Source organism: Lolium perenne, chromosome 5 (genome assembly GCF_019359855.2).
Source record: "Lolium perenne isolate Kyuss_39 chromosome 5, Kyuss_2.0, whole genome shotgun sequence".
Lineage (NCBI taxonomy): Eukaryota > Viridiplantae > Streptophyta > Magnoliopsida > Poales > Poaceae > Lolium > Lolium perenne.
Genome location: NC_067248.2, coordinates 143,628,766 through 143,645,004, shown reverse-complemented (window position 1 = coordinate 143,645,004; position 16,239 = coordinate 143,628,766). Strand labels below are relative to the sequence as shown.

At 45.5% G+C, this 16,239-nt stretch overlaps 2 protein-coding genes across 2 annotated transcripts; one reads left to right on the top strand and one right to left on the bottom strand.

The window, feature by feature from the left end:
• The first annotated feature begins 5,613 nt into the window (after positions 1 to 5,613).
• LOC127300133 (uncharacterized) lies at positions 5,614 to 9,731 on the top strand. Its single transcript, XM_051330211.2, has 2 exons — positions 5,614 to 8,816; positions 9,208 to 9,731. Exons 1-2 carry the CDS (start codon positions 5,798 to 5,800, stop codon positions 9,552 to 9,554), a joined length of 3,366 nt encoding a protein of 1,121 aa, XP_051186171.1. The 5' UTR covers positions 5,614 to 5,797; the 3' UTR covers positions 9,555 to 9,731.
• Positions 9,732 to 12,027: 2,296 nt separating this feature from the next.
• LOC127300134 (uncharacterized) lies at positions 12,028 to 15,863 on the bottom strand. Its single transcript, XM_051330212.1, has 4 exons — positions 14,844 to 15,863; positions 14,422 to 14,530; positions 13,090 to 13,225; positions 12,028 to 12,442 (listed from the first exon to the last, which is right to left on the bottom strand). The coding sequence occupies exons 1-4, from the start codon at positions 15,746 to 15,748 to the stop codon at positions 12,324 to 12,326; spliced, it is 1,269 nt and encodes a 422-aa protein (XP_051186172.1). The 5' UTR covers positions 15,749 to 15,863; the 3' UTR covers positions 12,028 to 12,323.
• Between the last annotated feature and the right edge of the window lie 376 nt (positions 15,864 to 16,239).

Genomic DNA, 16,239 nt, shown 5'->3' with positions numbered 1-16,239 from the left:
GAGATGTTTGACCAGAACCTTATGCAATATGAAACAATATACTTCGATCACAACACTAGGTTCTAAATAAACATCTCTCCAGTGGCTTAGCGCTACCGTGTAATCATCGACATGAACGGTTAAACTCCAATCTGCCATAATGTTAACCTAAAACCTTGATATAGCCACAACGGCAGGTTCGTTGCTGCCAAAACAAGGTGCAAGAACAACGGTCTACCGATTTGAAGCCAGTAATGCAGCTACGCAAGAAAGAAGACCAAACTATAACGCCAATCGAACCAGATCTAAGATGCATGTGCCAAATAATCGTAGATCGAACACCACAAAACTGTAAATCTATGAACAATCAAGCCGAGAAACTTGGATTAGGGTCTTACCACCATGGAAGTCGTTGCCGAATAAAGCTTGAACAGGGAGAAGAAGTGGGCTGTCTACGCGACAACGACGATGGCGTCCCCATATGTCCTCCCCTCAAGCCTGCTCGCGGCGGTCTTCGATCTACCGGTGGGAGTAGAACCGCCGGTGGCGATAGGAGAGAGAAGGGAGAGGAGAGGGTGAGTGAGAACTGGCGAGAGTGAGAGGGAGATGGGCAGTGAGGGGAATTATGGCGCGCCTTCTCGAGGCGTCGCGGCGTCTCTCGCCCTTCCCGACGCGTGCAACATTCCCACCCCCTGCGCTCGCCAGCGCCTAGCCACGGAAAAACGGCCGAATCGAACGTTCTCGTTGGGCCAAGTTTTTCCTGCATCTGGGCTGCTTTAAGAACCATGTTGTGCAGTGAATATTTTTCCAAACGACCAATTTCTAGCCCAACTCATGCGAGGCAGATCATTGTTGGAAACCAATTAGGCTCATGGTTGCACACGCCATACAAAGGAAACAAATATTGGCTATCTGAATAAAGAAGCAAGGCGTTTTGGCTCCAGGGTGCAAACGCTCCCTTTATTTCAAATATTTTTTAAACATATTTAAAAGGGTTAAAAAATCAAATAAAAATGTTGCATGTACATCTTCGCATCATATGTGATCACAAAGTCGTTTCAAGAAAAACCGACTTTATGTGCGGCCTCTATAAAAAGATGAACTTTGGTACTAAAATAAGCCTTTTCACGATCGCATGAAATTTTGCGTGAGCACATACAATGTTGAGATACATCAGCAAATATATTTTTCTAATCTTTTGAACATTTAAAATTTTGTTTTCTGGTTAAAGGGAGCATATGCACCCCAAATCAGTACTGCATTTCTGTTACTAACAATTAGTATGATGATCTCAGTGATGACGTGGCACATCTCCCCTACAGCCTCCTTTTATCCATCCCCCTACCCCTACCGCGTCTCCTCTTCGTCACGTCCTCGAAGTCTCCAACTAATCCAGAATCTTCCTCCCTAAGACCGGTCATACCCAACCTATCTTTGAATTTTCCCTGCCCCAGGTTCTGACCAAGCCACAAGCCAGACTCCAGCCGTTGGGCTTCCCAGGCCGAAATCCAGCGCTATTTAGCCGGATGGATGTATTTTTTAGCTAAGGAGGTCCATTTTTCCAGCGGCGAGCCCAGGATAGATGAAAGTTTTTAAAAAAATTCGCGAATTCAGATAAAACTAGGCGAAACTCGTTCAAACATAAGCGAAATTTAGTGATATTTAACATATATAGGCGAGTTCGCCGAATTCGTACATATATTTGAATTCGGCGAGATGCAAACATAAACTAAAACTATAGCGGCCTTCTACATGCCGAAATGGCGGTAGAAGACCGTGTAGTTGGCGCCGTCATCGTCGTCGCTCGAGTTGCCGGCGTCCTCGGACGGCGATGCCTCGTACCAGCGGCTAGAACCCCTGGCCTGTGTCGCCGGCGCTTGGCGGCGTCAGCCGGTAGAGGTCGTCCTCGCTGCTCTCCTCGAGCTTGATCAGGTCGACGGGTCTGGGCGCGACGTCATTGCCGAGGCCGGTGCGACGGCATGGGCCTGGGCGCGGCCTCATTGCCGAGGCCGGTGCGGCGGCGCAGACGGAGCGTCGCCGCGCGGTAGCCAGGTCCAGCAGCCGCCGCTGCTGCTCCGCCTCCTGTCGCTCCCAGTCTCGCATGGACCACTCCAGCGCGGCGTCGATGGGGAGGGTCTTGTCGATGGGCACCAGGTTCTTCAGCGACCTGGCGATCGCCTCCTCCACCGCGGCATCCTCGGCGCGCTGGGCTTCCTCCTCGGCGAGCTGGTTCGCGGCAGCGGCCGCGGTGGCCTCCTTCTTCGACGACTTCCTTTTCTGCCAGCGCGATGGAGAGGAGGAGGGTTGGTCGCGGATGACGAGGGCGCCGCTGCTGCGCCCTCTGGTCGGAGGTGGCGACGCCGGCTCCTTCTTGACAAAGCGCGGTGTCACCGGAGACGTCGGCTCCTTCTTGACGTAGCGCGTAGGCGCCCACACGCCGGACCTGGACGCGGACCGCGACCCAGACGAGGAGGACGACGGCGCCATTTTCCTCAGCATCTAGGAACTACCGTGTCGGCGCGACACGGTAGCCGCCTCCGGTGGCGGCATCCCCAGAACGGGGGAGTTCCCTCCCTTGATGTGCGCGAGCAAATTCACGAGGGTGCGACCTGGCGTGCTCCACCACCGGCGGTGGCCGACGGCGTTGTTCCTGGCGGGAGGTGGAGGAGGGCCGTCGTAAGCGGCGAGTTCGCGCTCGTACCTGCACCGGAAGAACTCTGTCCACGCCGTGTAGTTGTCCGGCCAGAACCGCTCCTCCGCGCGCTGCTCGTCACCGAGAGTGACGAGCACAACGTCGATCTCCGCCTCCAGGGCGGAGCGTGTTGTCGGCGGCGGCAGGATCGGGACGCCGCCCGCGCTGAGCCGCCATCCTCCCGGCACGCGGAAGTCCGGCATCGCCGGGTACCCCTCCATGTGGAGGAGCCGTGTAATATCCCAGTATTTGGGATTACAAAAATAGAGGAAACAGATGTGTGCATTGCATTCATGCATAGAAAATCCGGGGAATTTTCGCGCTTTCAAGTAAAACATGTCACAGTAACTGAAGTTTCACTTGACCTTGATGGAATTGAAGTAGATCATCAAGCCAAGTGCTATAAACCTCAATGTGACCTTTGCTAAAACCTTGTTTTGGGTAGTAATGATTTGATCTAAGGGGTTAGATCAAATGGAACTAAAACCAACACAACAACACTTTAATCAATGATCAATTACTTGATCTTATCAAAGATGATAACATGGTATTCCTTGCCATAACATATGAACATATATTCAATTGAAAATCAAGTAATAATAAAATGAAGAACTATAATTGCCTTATCTTTTCCTTGTCTTAAACTAATTCATGTTCCTACCATGAACGTCATGGTATTCATTCTACTTCATTCTTGGAATCATGACAAGGATCTCAACTCTAGAAATGTTCCCTAGTTTCTATTTGCTATATTCTTCTCTATTCAAATTATTGTACATCAAAACTTAGAGAAGAGAGAGTTCTATATTTATTAGAGAAGCAAGGTCAACTTTGAGCTAAACCTTGAATATATATCCGATTACTCACATCATCATCTTTAAGAAGAACCCTAGAATATCCTTCAATACCTTTCCTAGAGAGAGAACCCATTTATGTTAACCATAGATATTAATGATCACATCATTATCTTTGTAACATAACCTTGAGTTATGATTCAAGTCATTCCCAATTGAGAGAAACCATTGATGTCAATCTTAGCTTCACCTATTCAAGGATCAAGGGCAACCTTGGAACTAAAGTATTAGGAGATAAACCATTTCATCATGGAGTGGTGAGATAACCAAATATCAAATGGAATAAGACCATATCCACGAATTGATGAAATAAAGTAGAGACTAATTCAACTAAGTTATCCAGGTGGAGACTTAACCCTTTCATACCTAATGAGATCTTCTGTAAAGAGTCGGTGTTGTAATTCTATAGACATGTCTTGGACCCGCATATATTTCTATTGCACTACTCAGAGGGATGTAATACTAGTTGAACGGTGTTTCATTGGTGTTATGTCAACGACTTGCATACTACACCATGTAGTGGTATGCTGGGTTAACACAAGCCACCCCTCCCATTGGTGGAGGGAGCGGCGGCCGAAGCCGTTGTTGGAAGCATCGTCGTTGTTCGCCATTGCGGTTGCCGAGCTTGAGGTTGGGGGAGATTGGGAAGTTTGAGGGAGACGGAGGCGTGGTGAATGCGGCCAGGCGCGGTAGTTAGGCGATAAATAGAAGTCGACGCGCGTGACACCGAGGCATTGGCATTAACTCGCCGCGTGGAAGCTATGCGGTCGGCGAAGACTGACCGGCGGCAGGCTTTTTCAGCGCGCGGAAGACGAAGCGATGAGGACGACGATTACCCTCTCTCGCCGACAAGTTGGGGCCACCAGCCGCGCGGGAAGTTTTCTCGGCGTTTCCCGCGCTTTCGTTTCGTGCGGAGTCTCCGAGCACTCCGGGGGGGGGGGGGGGGATGGCCTGGGCTTCTCGGGCGGATGAAAGGCCTAATCCAGACGAAAACGAGGGTCCGGAGGCGCGACTGGACCGTTTTCGTCCATCCGAATGGAAAAAGGCGTCCTGGGGACCTCGTCGGGGTCCTGGGGACCTCGTCGGGGAGACGGCTGGGATGCTCGGATGCTCTAATCGGCGATTTGTGGTTCAGTAGGTGAAACAATCCCCACAATGGTGGATGCAGCGGAGGGGGAGGTGAACTGGTAGTGGTTGGCCGAAGATTGGGTCTCCGCCGCCGTCTAGGAGGCTGCCGACGGAAGGAACTACGGCGGACTGTGGGCTCTGCTGTTCACATCCGAGATCTTCAGCCCGGTCCCTCCTATGCCCATTCAGCAAGCATGTTCTTTTACTTAAATTCCTTCCATATACTCCAGTAGTATCTTCTTTAGTCATAATCATCTCTAATACCCTGTCCAAAAAGTTGGCATGCACAACTTCATAAAGTTAGATTTGCTGCGCGTGCATTGCATGTTGAAGTCAATTGAGGTGGTCTAATCTTTAGTTGCGGGGAAAAAATCATCCATCAGCAAGAGGACATTCTGTGTCAAGTGAACCAGCTAAAAAACAATCATAGTAATTACAAGCTTTTTGTAAAACTGAATTTGGGTTGACTATGGTGTGAAGCAAGTTTTAGCCTTATTTTGGATTTTAAGTGGCAATCTAGAACTTTTTTCTGCTTTGGATGACAAAATTTGGAGAACTGAACTGGTAGCGGATTCAATCAAGTCTGAGAGATCTCTGTCTAATATCCTTTTTGCAGGTCTGACATGAAAGGACGGGTTGTTGGTTTCTCATGACATAACAACAAGTTTTTTTTACAAACATTCAATGCATTTCGCGTACATTCATAACAATGATAATTGGAGTTTCTTTCTCTGCCTTTGTACAAACTTGCATAGTCGCAGGAAAATTCATGACGAAGAAACTGAAAGAAAAATCAGGTTAGTGATCCTCCACCTTGATAGTGATCTGAACTTTAGTTGGTTTCTTTTCTGAAGGGACAAGAGAGACATTGATACGTGAGCAATTGAATAACGCGTGCGTTTTTCAGTCCAGTCTACATTTTCCATGGTTGTGCTTTTCGCCTTCTGTCTAAATTTCTTCAGGGTGTACGGTGGTAGCTTAGTCGACGGTTGACCGTTCAAGCTGACGGTAACTTTGACTATCTGCACCAAGCAAGCTCAGACTATTCCAGGCACACAGGCCACGGTAGCGATATGAAATACTCATAAGAGATCGGCGGCAGAAGCATGGCGATTTAAGGTGCTCGGTAACCTCTCATGGAGGCATGCGTAGAACTACACTATTTCCTAGCCTGGTCATGGACTCGTTTCCTTCCAGAATACTGCTTACCATCCTTACCATACTTGTGGTGCTCGTCCCGCCCAATGCCGCCCTGCTGCCATCCCTCGGCATACAAGCAGGAGCGCTCCTGGCCTGGAAAGCTACCCTGAGCAACCAAAGCCAGCAAGCCCTCCGATCCTGGGGAAACATGTCAACGCTTTGCAGTTGGCACGGCATCAGATGCGGTATGCGGCGGCACCGGACGATGATCACCGGCATCTATCTCCGAGGGATGCGTCTTGGAGGGACGCTTGAGTCCCTCCACTTCTCAGCATTGAGGACCTTGACGAGCCTCGACCTCTCCCGCAACAGCCTTTCTGGGAGCATCTCTCCGAGTATCGAGGTCCTCGGAGAGCTCCATGCTCTGCTCCTGCAAGGCAACCAGATAAGAGGCTCCATTCCACCCTCTTTAGCAAACCTCACAAAATTGCATTCTCTGATGCTTCATGACAACCAAATCTCCGGTGAAATACCAAGACAGGTAGGAAAATTGGGTAGCCTTGTGAGCCTAAATTTGTCAAGCAATCAGTTAAATGGTAACATACCTTGCGAAATAGGCAACCTAATGCTCTTGGGTACATTAGATTTATCTAACAATAGCCTTTCAGGTCCACTTTCCTTTTGTCCAGCTAACTCTACAGTAAATTTAAAACACCTAAACAGGCTATCAATATCCCAAAATAATTTAGCGGGTCTCATTTCCAAAGACATAGTAAATTTACTCAACCTCAAACACCTTGACATGAGCCAGAACAACTTTTCAGGTTCAATCCCAAGCGAAATAGGTAACCTAAGCAAACTCACAGTCCTGCATCTTTCAGATAATCAGCTTTCGGGACCAATACCTCCGGAAGTTGGAAAATTAGTGGGGCTTAAACTGCTCAGCCTTAGCGCAAACCATCTTGAAGGCTATATTCCAGCTAGTACAGGAAATTTAACACAGTTAACAACTCTAAATCTTTCGACTAACGAATTCATCGGACATATCCCTGAAGAAATAAGGAATTTAGTGGACTTAGAGCATTTGGGACTAGGGCAGAACAAACTTACGAGATCCATTCCGAACAGTTTGGGGAATTTGACAAAACTCGCGACACTGGACCTTCATGATAACCAACTTTCTGGGAACATCCCTGAAGAGTTAGGTTTTCTAGTGAACTTACAGGAACTGAACCTTTACAACAACACACTAAGCGGTTCCATCCCAAATAGTCTAGGGAATTTGACTAAGCTCACTACTCTATACCTTTGCTATAACCAGTTATCTGGATCCATTCCACCAGAAATTGGCAACTTAAGAGATCTTGTTTGGTTAACGCTAAGTTCTAACAAACTCTCTGGTGCATTGCCGTCTGGTATTTGTGCGGGACTCCGGCTACAAAATTTCACCGCTTATAACAACATGTTAGTTGGACCCTTGCCAACAAGCTTGTTAAGATGCACAAGCCTGGTCAGATTTCGTCTCGAACGAAATCAGCTCGAAGGAGATATCTCTGAGATGGGTTTTTATCCAAATCTTGTCTATATAGATATCAGTTCAAATAAATTATTTGGTCAACTATCTCATCGCTGGGGTGAATGCTATGGACTTTCCATGTTCCGTGCCTCAGATAACAGTATCACTGGAGTCATACCACCAAGCATAGGGCAATTGACTCAGTTGAGGATATTTGATGTCTCGTCAAATAAACTTGAAGGACACATTCCTCCAGAAATTGGCAATATAATGACACTATTCAATTTGAGCCTCGGAAATAACTTGCTCAAGGGAAGTATACCGCAGGAAATTGCAACTCTAAAAAATCTGGAGTATTTGGATTTGTCTTCAAACAACCTAAGCGGGCAGTTAGGAGGGTCTGTTGAACACTGCTTATTGCTTCGCCTTCTGAACTTGAGCCATAATCATCTCAATGGCAGCATTCCTAATGAACTAGGAATGTTGGTAAACCTACAAGGATTGTTAGATCTAAGTGACAATTCATTTGATAGCATGATACCGTCTCAGTTAGGTGATCTTAGCATGCTTGAAGCCTTGAATCTTTCACACAATGCATTGAGTGGCAGAATTCCACCATCGTTTCAACGAATGAACAGCCTCTTATACATGGACGTGTCTTATAACAAACTAGAAGGGCCAGTGCCAGATAGTAGGCTCTTCGAAGAAGCTCCAACTGAATGGTTCGTGCATAATACACATTTGTGCGGTGATGTGAAAAGTCTGCCCCCTTGTGACCACACCCAAAGTTATCGACAAAGAAAGAAGACGAGAGCTATTTTACTAGGTATACTACCTCCCACTGTATCTTTTCTGTTCATCGCTGCACTAGCAACATGGATATGTAAAAAGAAGAAATCCAAGGCAGAAAGTGCAAAGGGACTGGATCAGGTCAAGATGTTTGGCATCTGGAACTTTAATGGGGAAGATGTGTACAAGCAAATTATTGGTGCCACAAAAAGTTTCAGCGATGATCACTGCATTGGAACTGGAGGGAGTGGATCTGTCTATAGAGCCCAGCTACCAACTGGTGAAATATTTGCAGTGAAGAAGATTCATACAGTGGAAGACGATGAGCTATTTAATCGTGAAATAGAAGCTTTGATTCCTATTCGGCATCGCAACATTGTGAAGTTATTTGGCTATTGTTCTGCTGCTCATGAAAGATTCCTTGTGTATGAATACATGGATAGGGGAAGCTTAGAAAAATCTTTGAAGAGCAAGGAAACTGCAATTGAATTGGATTGGACAAGAAGATTAAATATCGCTAAGGATGTAGCAAATGCTTTGTCCTACATGCATCATGATTGCTTTGCACCGATAGTTCATAGAGATATAACTAGCAGCAACATTTTGCTTAATTTGGAATTCAGTGCCTGTGTATCTGATTTTGGTCTAGCAAAAATACTAAATGTGGATGCATCAAACTGCACAAGGCTTGCTGGGACGAATGGTTATATTGCCCCAGGTAAAATTATATCTATGTTGGAAAATCAGTGTGTTGTTATGTTTTCTTGGATCTCGTAAACTATGAAATTATCCTTTAGTGTTAATTTTGCTTATGGTCACTACAAGTAGTTTAGAACAGCTTATCATATTTTTTTTCCCATAATCTCTACAATATATACTTCAATACACATTAGCAACATCAGTCCTTGATCTCGTTTGTTGCACTAACTACATGTTTTTCGCAATATGTAATAATCAACATTGACTGTGTGTGTTCCTCTAAGGGAGATTCAGAAGTGATTTCTATTGTCTAAAACATTAGCATCATTGATGCATACTATTCTTTTCGGGTAGCATCATCTTTACATACTCATTCACAAAACGTTAACTCGTCCATACTGATATGGCAGAGCTTGCATACGCATCAAGGGTGACAGAGAAGTGTGACGTCTATAGCTTTGGGGTGCTCATGCTCGAGTTGTTCATGGGACATCATCCAGGTGGTTTTCTTTCTTCCATGGCCAACAAAAGCACACCATTCGAGGATTTGTTGGACATCCGGCTCCCACTTCCTGAAGCTGAGATCGCAAGCAAAATATTGGAAGTGATCACTGTTGCTATTCGGTGCATAGAACCTGATCCATCGCACCGTCCAACAATGCAACAAGCAATGAAGGTGTTCTCTACAACTGAAATACCTGACGATCATCTTGATTATCTGCAAACTGACGTTGGCATCCCTGCCAGCTGGTTGTGAATGTTCTTAGCCAACTGATGTGTCTTCTGTCAATTAGAGTTTGTTTTTGCCTTAGCCTCGTGCCATGTACTACATATGTTGTTTGTAAGATGGAGAGCAACTTTTCGTTAGTGGATGTAGGAGCCCATTCAAGCGGTAATCGATATGCCTGGATTACATTGGCATGCTTATCTCTTTTGGATCATTTACTTTGCCGTTGGTTAAAAAGGTTAAATATTTAGCCAGCATATGTTAGTAGTTTTGCCGCTCCACCTTGCCATCCAACATCTCCCTAATCACCCCCGTGAGGTGAGGGTTACATCCAGAGCATCACCGGCCCCTTGCATTGCCTTCCGAACCCCTGTTAGCAGGTGCCCAGTGATCACCCTGTGACATCCCCTGTTGCTGGCCATGAGCTACTCCCAAGCGTGAGTATGCTCCAGCATAAACTCTTCTGTCCTGGCGCCCCCAGACCTACAAGAGATCGACACACCAGCAGGAGGCTGATGTGGCACTCCATGTGCACGCCATGTTGGCACCTCGGAGCCATCCAAACAACTTATATCTGATCTGAGCCATCCGTTCCACCTTCTCTCGCCATCGCCCAGTGATCACCCTCTGTCAGATTTTTCGAATACTCTTTCTGTCCAGAATCATTACACAATTCATCATTTTCAGTAGCTTTGTTCTTCTACCAGAAATTCCAAACAAACCCCCAAACTTCCAGAAGCCATATCTTCCAGAAGGTGATGTTGGGTGGTGATGAGTCTACTATGCCTATACTTTGTAAGATGTCACAATCCCTAATTGGCACACACGTTTGGAATAGAGATTGTAAGCGATTAGGATGGAAGAGGATTTGAGGGATTGGGTGATATTGGTGTTTTCACCAAATCCTCTTGGGAAAATGCTCAGGAAAAACTACCAAACCATCTATGCCAAACAACACCGCGAGGTTTCCACGGTGCCTTTTTTTTTGTCCCTCTTTTTTTTGTCACAGGGATTAGGTGAGCTCTGCCTCACATTTTAGTTCAAAAGGGAACTACAATACTCTCCTCAACTTACAGTACATGGTTAGTATATGGAAAACGATACAACCAAGAGGCATTCAAGCTTGCATTCAGCATACATTGGAAAATATATCAGATGTCTGAACTAGATAAGAAAATCGTGCAATCTTAAAAGTTCTTTGGCAACATAATCAAATGCAAGCAAACGTGTTGAGGTCATCATATACTCGCGTGTAGGCCAGACCACTATGAAATGGATTAGAGAATGATGTGCAAACAACCAAAAGATTGGTTACCTGGCAGGAAAGTATACTGAGCAGTGCTAATCATTCCATGATAAATCATAAATCAGTAACAATAACAAGTTTGAGTCATCAAAGTAACTTTTGTATTTGTGTTAAAGATGTGAGAATGCTACAATTTTGGGCGCCTGGTTGCGCTGTTGCTTGTTAAACAAATATTGGTTTCCAACAGAATAAGCCCAGAATAAGTGTCCACATGATGACCGACAAACTAACTTTCTTGACATAAAGAGTTTTCTACATTTCCACTTACCTCTACTTTAGGTACATAGGCCTAGTGACATGACAAACATAATATCCAATAAATAGCCAGATGTCAACCAGGTAGGTAGAAAATATTATGCTCGTGTTCACAACAGTGCTGCAAATCCCATATGGCACTGCCCCGTTTTTCTACCTCAGACATATATTATATTAAAGGATACTTCAGTCAACAAGTCAGGAAGGTCTAAAGAGGGCAGAGTAGGGGTGGGCAAACACGGTTTCATGGTTTGACTGGTGTTAGTTTAGTTCATGTTTTTGCACTAAAGTGGAAGTGGAGATTTGATTTGTGAAAGGAAATGAACTACTCACACTAACCGGTTTGAAATGGTTTCCACCAGTTTCAGTTTTACACAGCCCTAGGGCTGAGTCAGAGTCCCCCACTAAAATTTCTCAAATTCTTTTGATTTCTTAAAGTAGATATCTAACTTTTTAATATACAAAAATGTTCTCACCCAAATTTTCTTCTTGGAACCAATGAGCACGGACCATATTGCAAATATCTGTTGACAAGTCAACACACAGTTTGTAACAGAAATGCCACCACTAGTTGTTCTTTCACAAAAATCCCTAAACATTGTAGGTTTATAAACAGTTGTTCCTATGTTTAGCTATTACTAACTAACTGGGAGAGAGAGAAAGTTTTGTAATAGTAAGGCAAATGCAAAGTACTCCCTCCGTTCACTGATATAAGATGTTTTAGTTTTTTTGTAGATTCATCTATTTTATTATGTATCTAGTCTACTTTTGGTGTGTAAATTCACTCATTATGATTTGTATCTAGTTCACTTTAAAATGTCTAAAACGTCTTATATTTATGAACAGAGGGACCACAACACTTTGAAAGTTAGTTTTACATTCAGCAATGGTGCCACACAACAGTAATTGTTTTTTTTTAAATTGACTACAGGCTCTCAGGTCTGAGTAATGAGGTATTTCCTAAAAGTTAGCAACAGAATATCTTTACTCACATAGTGTATTAGTTAGTATTACTGAAGGTGACAGGCTGACAGCCCAAGTGAGCAATACCTGAAGGCACCATCTCCAATTGTTTTTAGCCCACATTTCTTTGTTATTCAAGTGAATCGAAGGTATTAATTAGATCTTCTGTCTCGACTTCAAGAATGACTTGCCATTCTGCTGCACAGCAGCTCCACAAGTAGCACTAGCACATGCAGCTCCACATGAAAATTTTGTGTAATGTGCAAAAACAAGATTTATGTAGGGTTGGTTGGACCAATCAGCGAACAGATGTGACGAATAATATCAGCCGAAGAATTTGGTCGAGCTGCATTTAGTGCCTTCTGAGACATCTCTGCCATCAACTTCTCATCACCTGTATAATGAGAATAGTTAAGGACACATCGGAAAATGAAAATTGCAACTTAAGAAATGTCTTATATGCACAAACAATCATGAATATCAGGTTTCAAGCAAATAGTAAAAATAGATAAAACATACGTAAATGTCTACAGTATGATCACACAATAATGCAAGGTAAATTATGACAGTCCAGTATAATCTGAACTATTTGCTATAAGCTTATGTAGTCTTTAAGGCCAGCTGTCTGACCATATGATTAAAAAATGCAGTCAAAAGAATATACTTACTATTGGTCTAAGACCAAGTGGGAAAATAACAACCTACCTAGATAGCCATTAACACACCAAGCAACAGCGTTACATAGACATACTGAGCAACATTGGCTAGAAGACATCGAGATTATTACCAGTAAATATCTCTTCTTTTGTTTCTTGGGGAGTAAGTGTCCTGGTTGAAAGTACTATAAACTACTAAAGAAAAATTCATGCATGTGCAAATTTATGTTTCCATCAATTCTGACCTTGCAAAGCATGGTAAGTCATAAAACGATTAAGTGCAAATTCCAATAAGTGCCATGTCAATGCTGCATATTTCGTGTTTGATATTGTCATCTATAAGTATAACTCATGAAAGTAAGACTAGTAAGTTGATGTCACGTACCAAAAACTTCATCAATTATGCGTATTAGACTACTTGAATCAAGTTCATCTTCTGTTATGACCTTTGCTCCCATGACATCAGCCATGATATATGCATTTTTCGTCTGATGGTCATCCACAATTGTTGGTAAAGGTATCTGAAAGAAAGAGACAACAAATGATCTAACCAAATTCATATGAACAAATTCTGACAAAAGCATAACATATATTGTATTTTGCAGTTTAGCCAATATATGCAAATTATCAGTACACTTTAAATAGCCTAAAATGAAACATACTTTTAGCACTATAGTTTTTGGCATAGCATCTTGGCCTTGGTCATTTTATCGGCCTGAGAACTTTCTAGGTAGCGCACTACAAGTTTTTGCTATATAGTTATTCTTCAAGCTTTGACACAACTTTTTTTCTAAATTGAAAGCATCAAGCCCGACTTCTAATTAATAAAGTCCCAAACAGCCAGAACAATGCACTAGTCCGAAAGCCAGGAGGCCTATACGAGGACTCCGGGGGGGGCAAAAAAAAATTTAGGATAAATTGCGAAAGCAAGGATTCGAACTCGAGACCAAAAGTCCGAACTGATGGAAAAGGCTAGGCAATCTACTTTACACACTTTAACAGGCCTGATGTCAACTTCACCCCATCCATCTCCATTGCCGAAGAGAGCCATTAGCCCCCTCGCCTTGGCTCGAGGGACACCATACCATCAGCAAACGCAGAAGCTCACCCTAGAGCCCAGCCAAGAAGATGATGGCACCAACAACACAAGAAGAAACATCAAGCATGGCCATCGAAGCAGAGCACAAACCACACACTGAGGAACACACCATGTCCACCATCCAAACACACCGGCCAGCCGACACGACCCAAGGCTAATGAGATGATGCCTCCAAGGAGGAAGCAACACCAAAGCACTACCACTGCTCAGCCCAGCAAGGAGGACCGTGGGTTTTCACTTGGAACAGGAGAGGGAGGGATCTTGGTCCATGGCAACACCACCAAGGAGGGTAGCGTCGCCGCTGCCGGCACCGACAACATCGGGCATGGCTTGCGCCCAGACATTGGGCTTTGACACGACTCACAAAATCAAATTTATTTACAGAGCATCTAAGTGTTTCTTTAACACAAAAGAGATGAATTCTTAGAGTTAACATAGTTTTTTCGATAATGTCTTAGAGTCAGTTAACATATGTCAATTATTAAACATGGAACTTGTAGTTTGAGCACGACAGAGGTCCATCAGGTTTCTTTCAGTTGTTCAAAGGAAGAAAAACAAAGTACATATGTTGAAACAAATGGGATTACATAACAAGTAACTTGATGAGATATATGATACCAGAATTGCCGGTTTCCCAGTGACCAATATTTCAGTGCAAGCCACAGAGCCAGCTCTAGAAACTACAACATCAGTAGCCGCATATGCCATGTCCATTTCATGCAAGAACCTTCATATGAAGAAATATCGAGAATCAGTAGGGATTAAGCCAGGAAAACCCAAAATATTAACGCCCTGCTATGTAGAGCATCAAACCGATGCACACTAGAAAATATCATTGACTGCAAGATCAAACTATGGTGTTCAGATGCATAATACGATCCTAGGGATGCAGCAACCGAATCAACATCATGTTTTTACAATGAATTAGAGTTAGCAAACAACATCAGAACTAGAAAAAGTGCTGATATTACATCTCAGTACAGACAATATCATCATAGATTGGACAAAAGGAGGGGTCAACCAAAAGGAAGGGAACTCACGGGGTGAGAAACAGCCGGCGATGATGGCCCCTGACGAGGCTCTCCATCTCGCAGAAATCCTCTGGCCCGGTCTGCCATATAAGGTACCTATTTTTCCTTTTCGTCAGCATTTCGTAGTACATGTTAAGCACAGCCACATTGATCTCCGGCGATCCGAGCGTCCCGGCGAGAAACAGCACGACCTCCGCCCCCTCCTCGCACCCCGGCCCCGCCCTGGGGAAGAAACGCGCCATGGCGGCGGCCTTGGACACCCGGAGGTAGTTGCGGATGGCCATGCGCACCGGGTTCCCGTAGACGGCGCACTTGCGCTTGGGGAGGAGCCGGACGGGCGCGTTGAAGGCGAGGAAGACGCGCTGGGCGACGGGGGCCAGGAGGCGGGTGGCGGGAGCGGGGCCGGCGTCCTGGTCCTGGATCACGAAGGGGAGCCCCAGGAGGAGCGCGGCGAGGCAGCTGGGCAGGGAGGGGGGACCCCCCGTGGGGACGAGGACGTGGGGGCGGAAGCGGTGGAGGTGCAGCGCCGCGGCGAGAAGCGCGCGGGGGAGGCAGGGAGGGACTGTGGCGAATGCGTAGGAGGAGGCGGCGGCGGTGGAGGACTCGAGAGACGGGGCGGGGCCGCCGAGGAAGAGGGAGCGGGAGTGCGGGAGCGAGGCGTGGAGCTCGTCGGCGAGCGCGAACGCGGAGTAGACGTGGCCCCCCGCGCCGCCGCACGCGAAGGCGACGCGGAGGGAGTCGGGGGGAGCTTGGGGATCCTCCGAGACGGGGGTGGGGTCTCTGGAACTGGAGAGGTGGCAGCGGCGGAAGCGGGCACGGTGGCTTTGTGTGGGGATAGGGATGCAGGCGGGCGTTTTCGTGGTCTGTGTGCCGGGAAGACCGCGAACGAGGAGTCGGGGCGAGGTCACCGCCATTATGGCCGGCGATGGCGAGGGTGACCGGAATGGCGAGTAAGTAGTTGGTCGGAGAAGAAAGAGCTGGCTGCTGGACACGAAGGCGCTATGAACCAGCAAAGCACGTCGAGAAAAATAAACTACTTTCAGAGTTGTGACGCACGACGATTTTATTTTCAGCCAATATTTTTGGGCGGTGGATCTGGATCCAAATATTCGTTTAGTCTCCTCCCTTGGCCCTCGCTGCTTGATGCGCCATTGTTTCTGTCGTCGAAGTATGTAAGAGCATCTTAGAGGGAAAAGTCCGAATTGACCTTGGGTGCACGTGAACCCAGGTGAAAAATGTATCTTGTAAATGTTAAAAAATTCTGAAATAAAAATAACAGGGTACGTATGCATGTTTCATGTGTGCGTAGAAAGTTTTCGCGGAGAAACTGCTATGTAGCCCTGTAAAATTTCACATTTTTGCGAGGCAAAATAAAATATTTTTGTCACGAAACTCATGTTCAGGG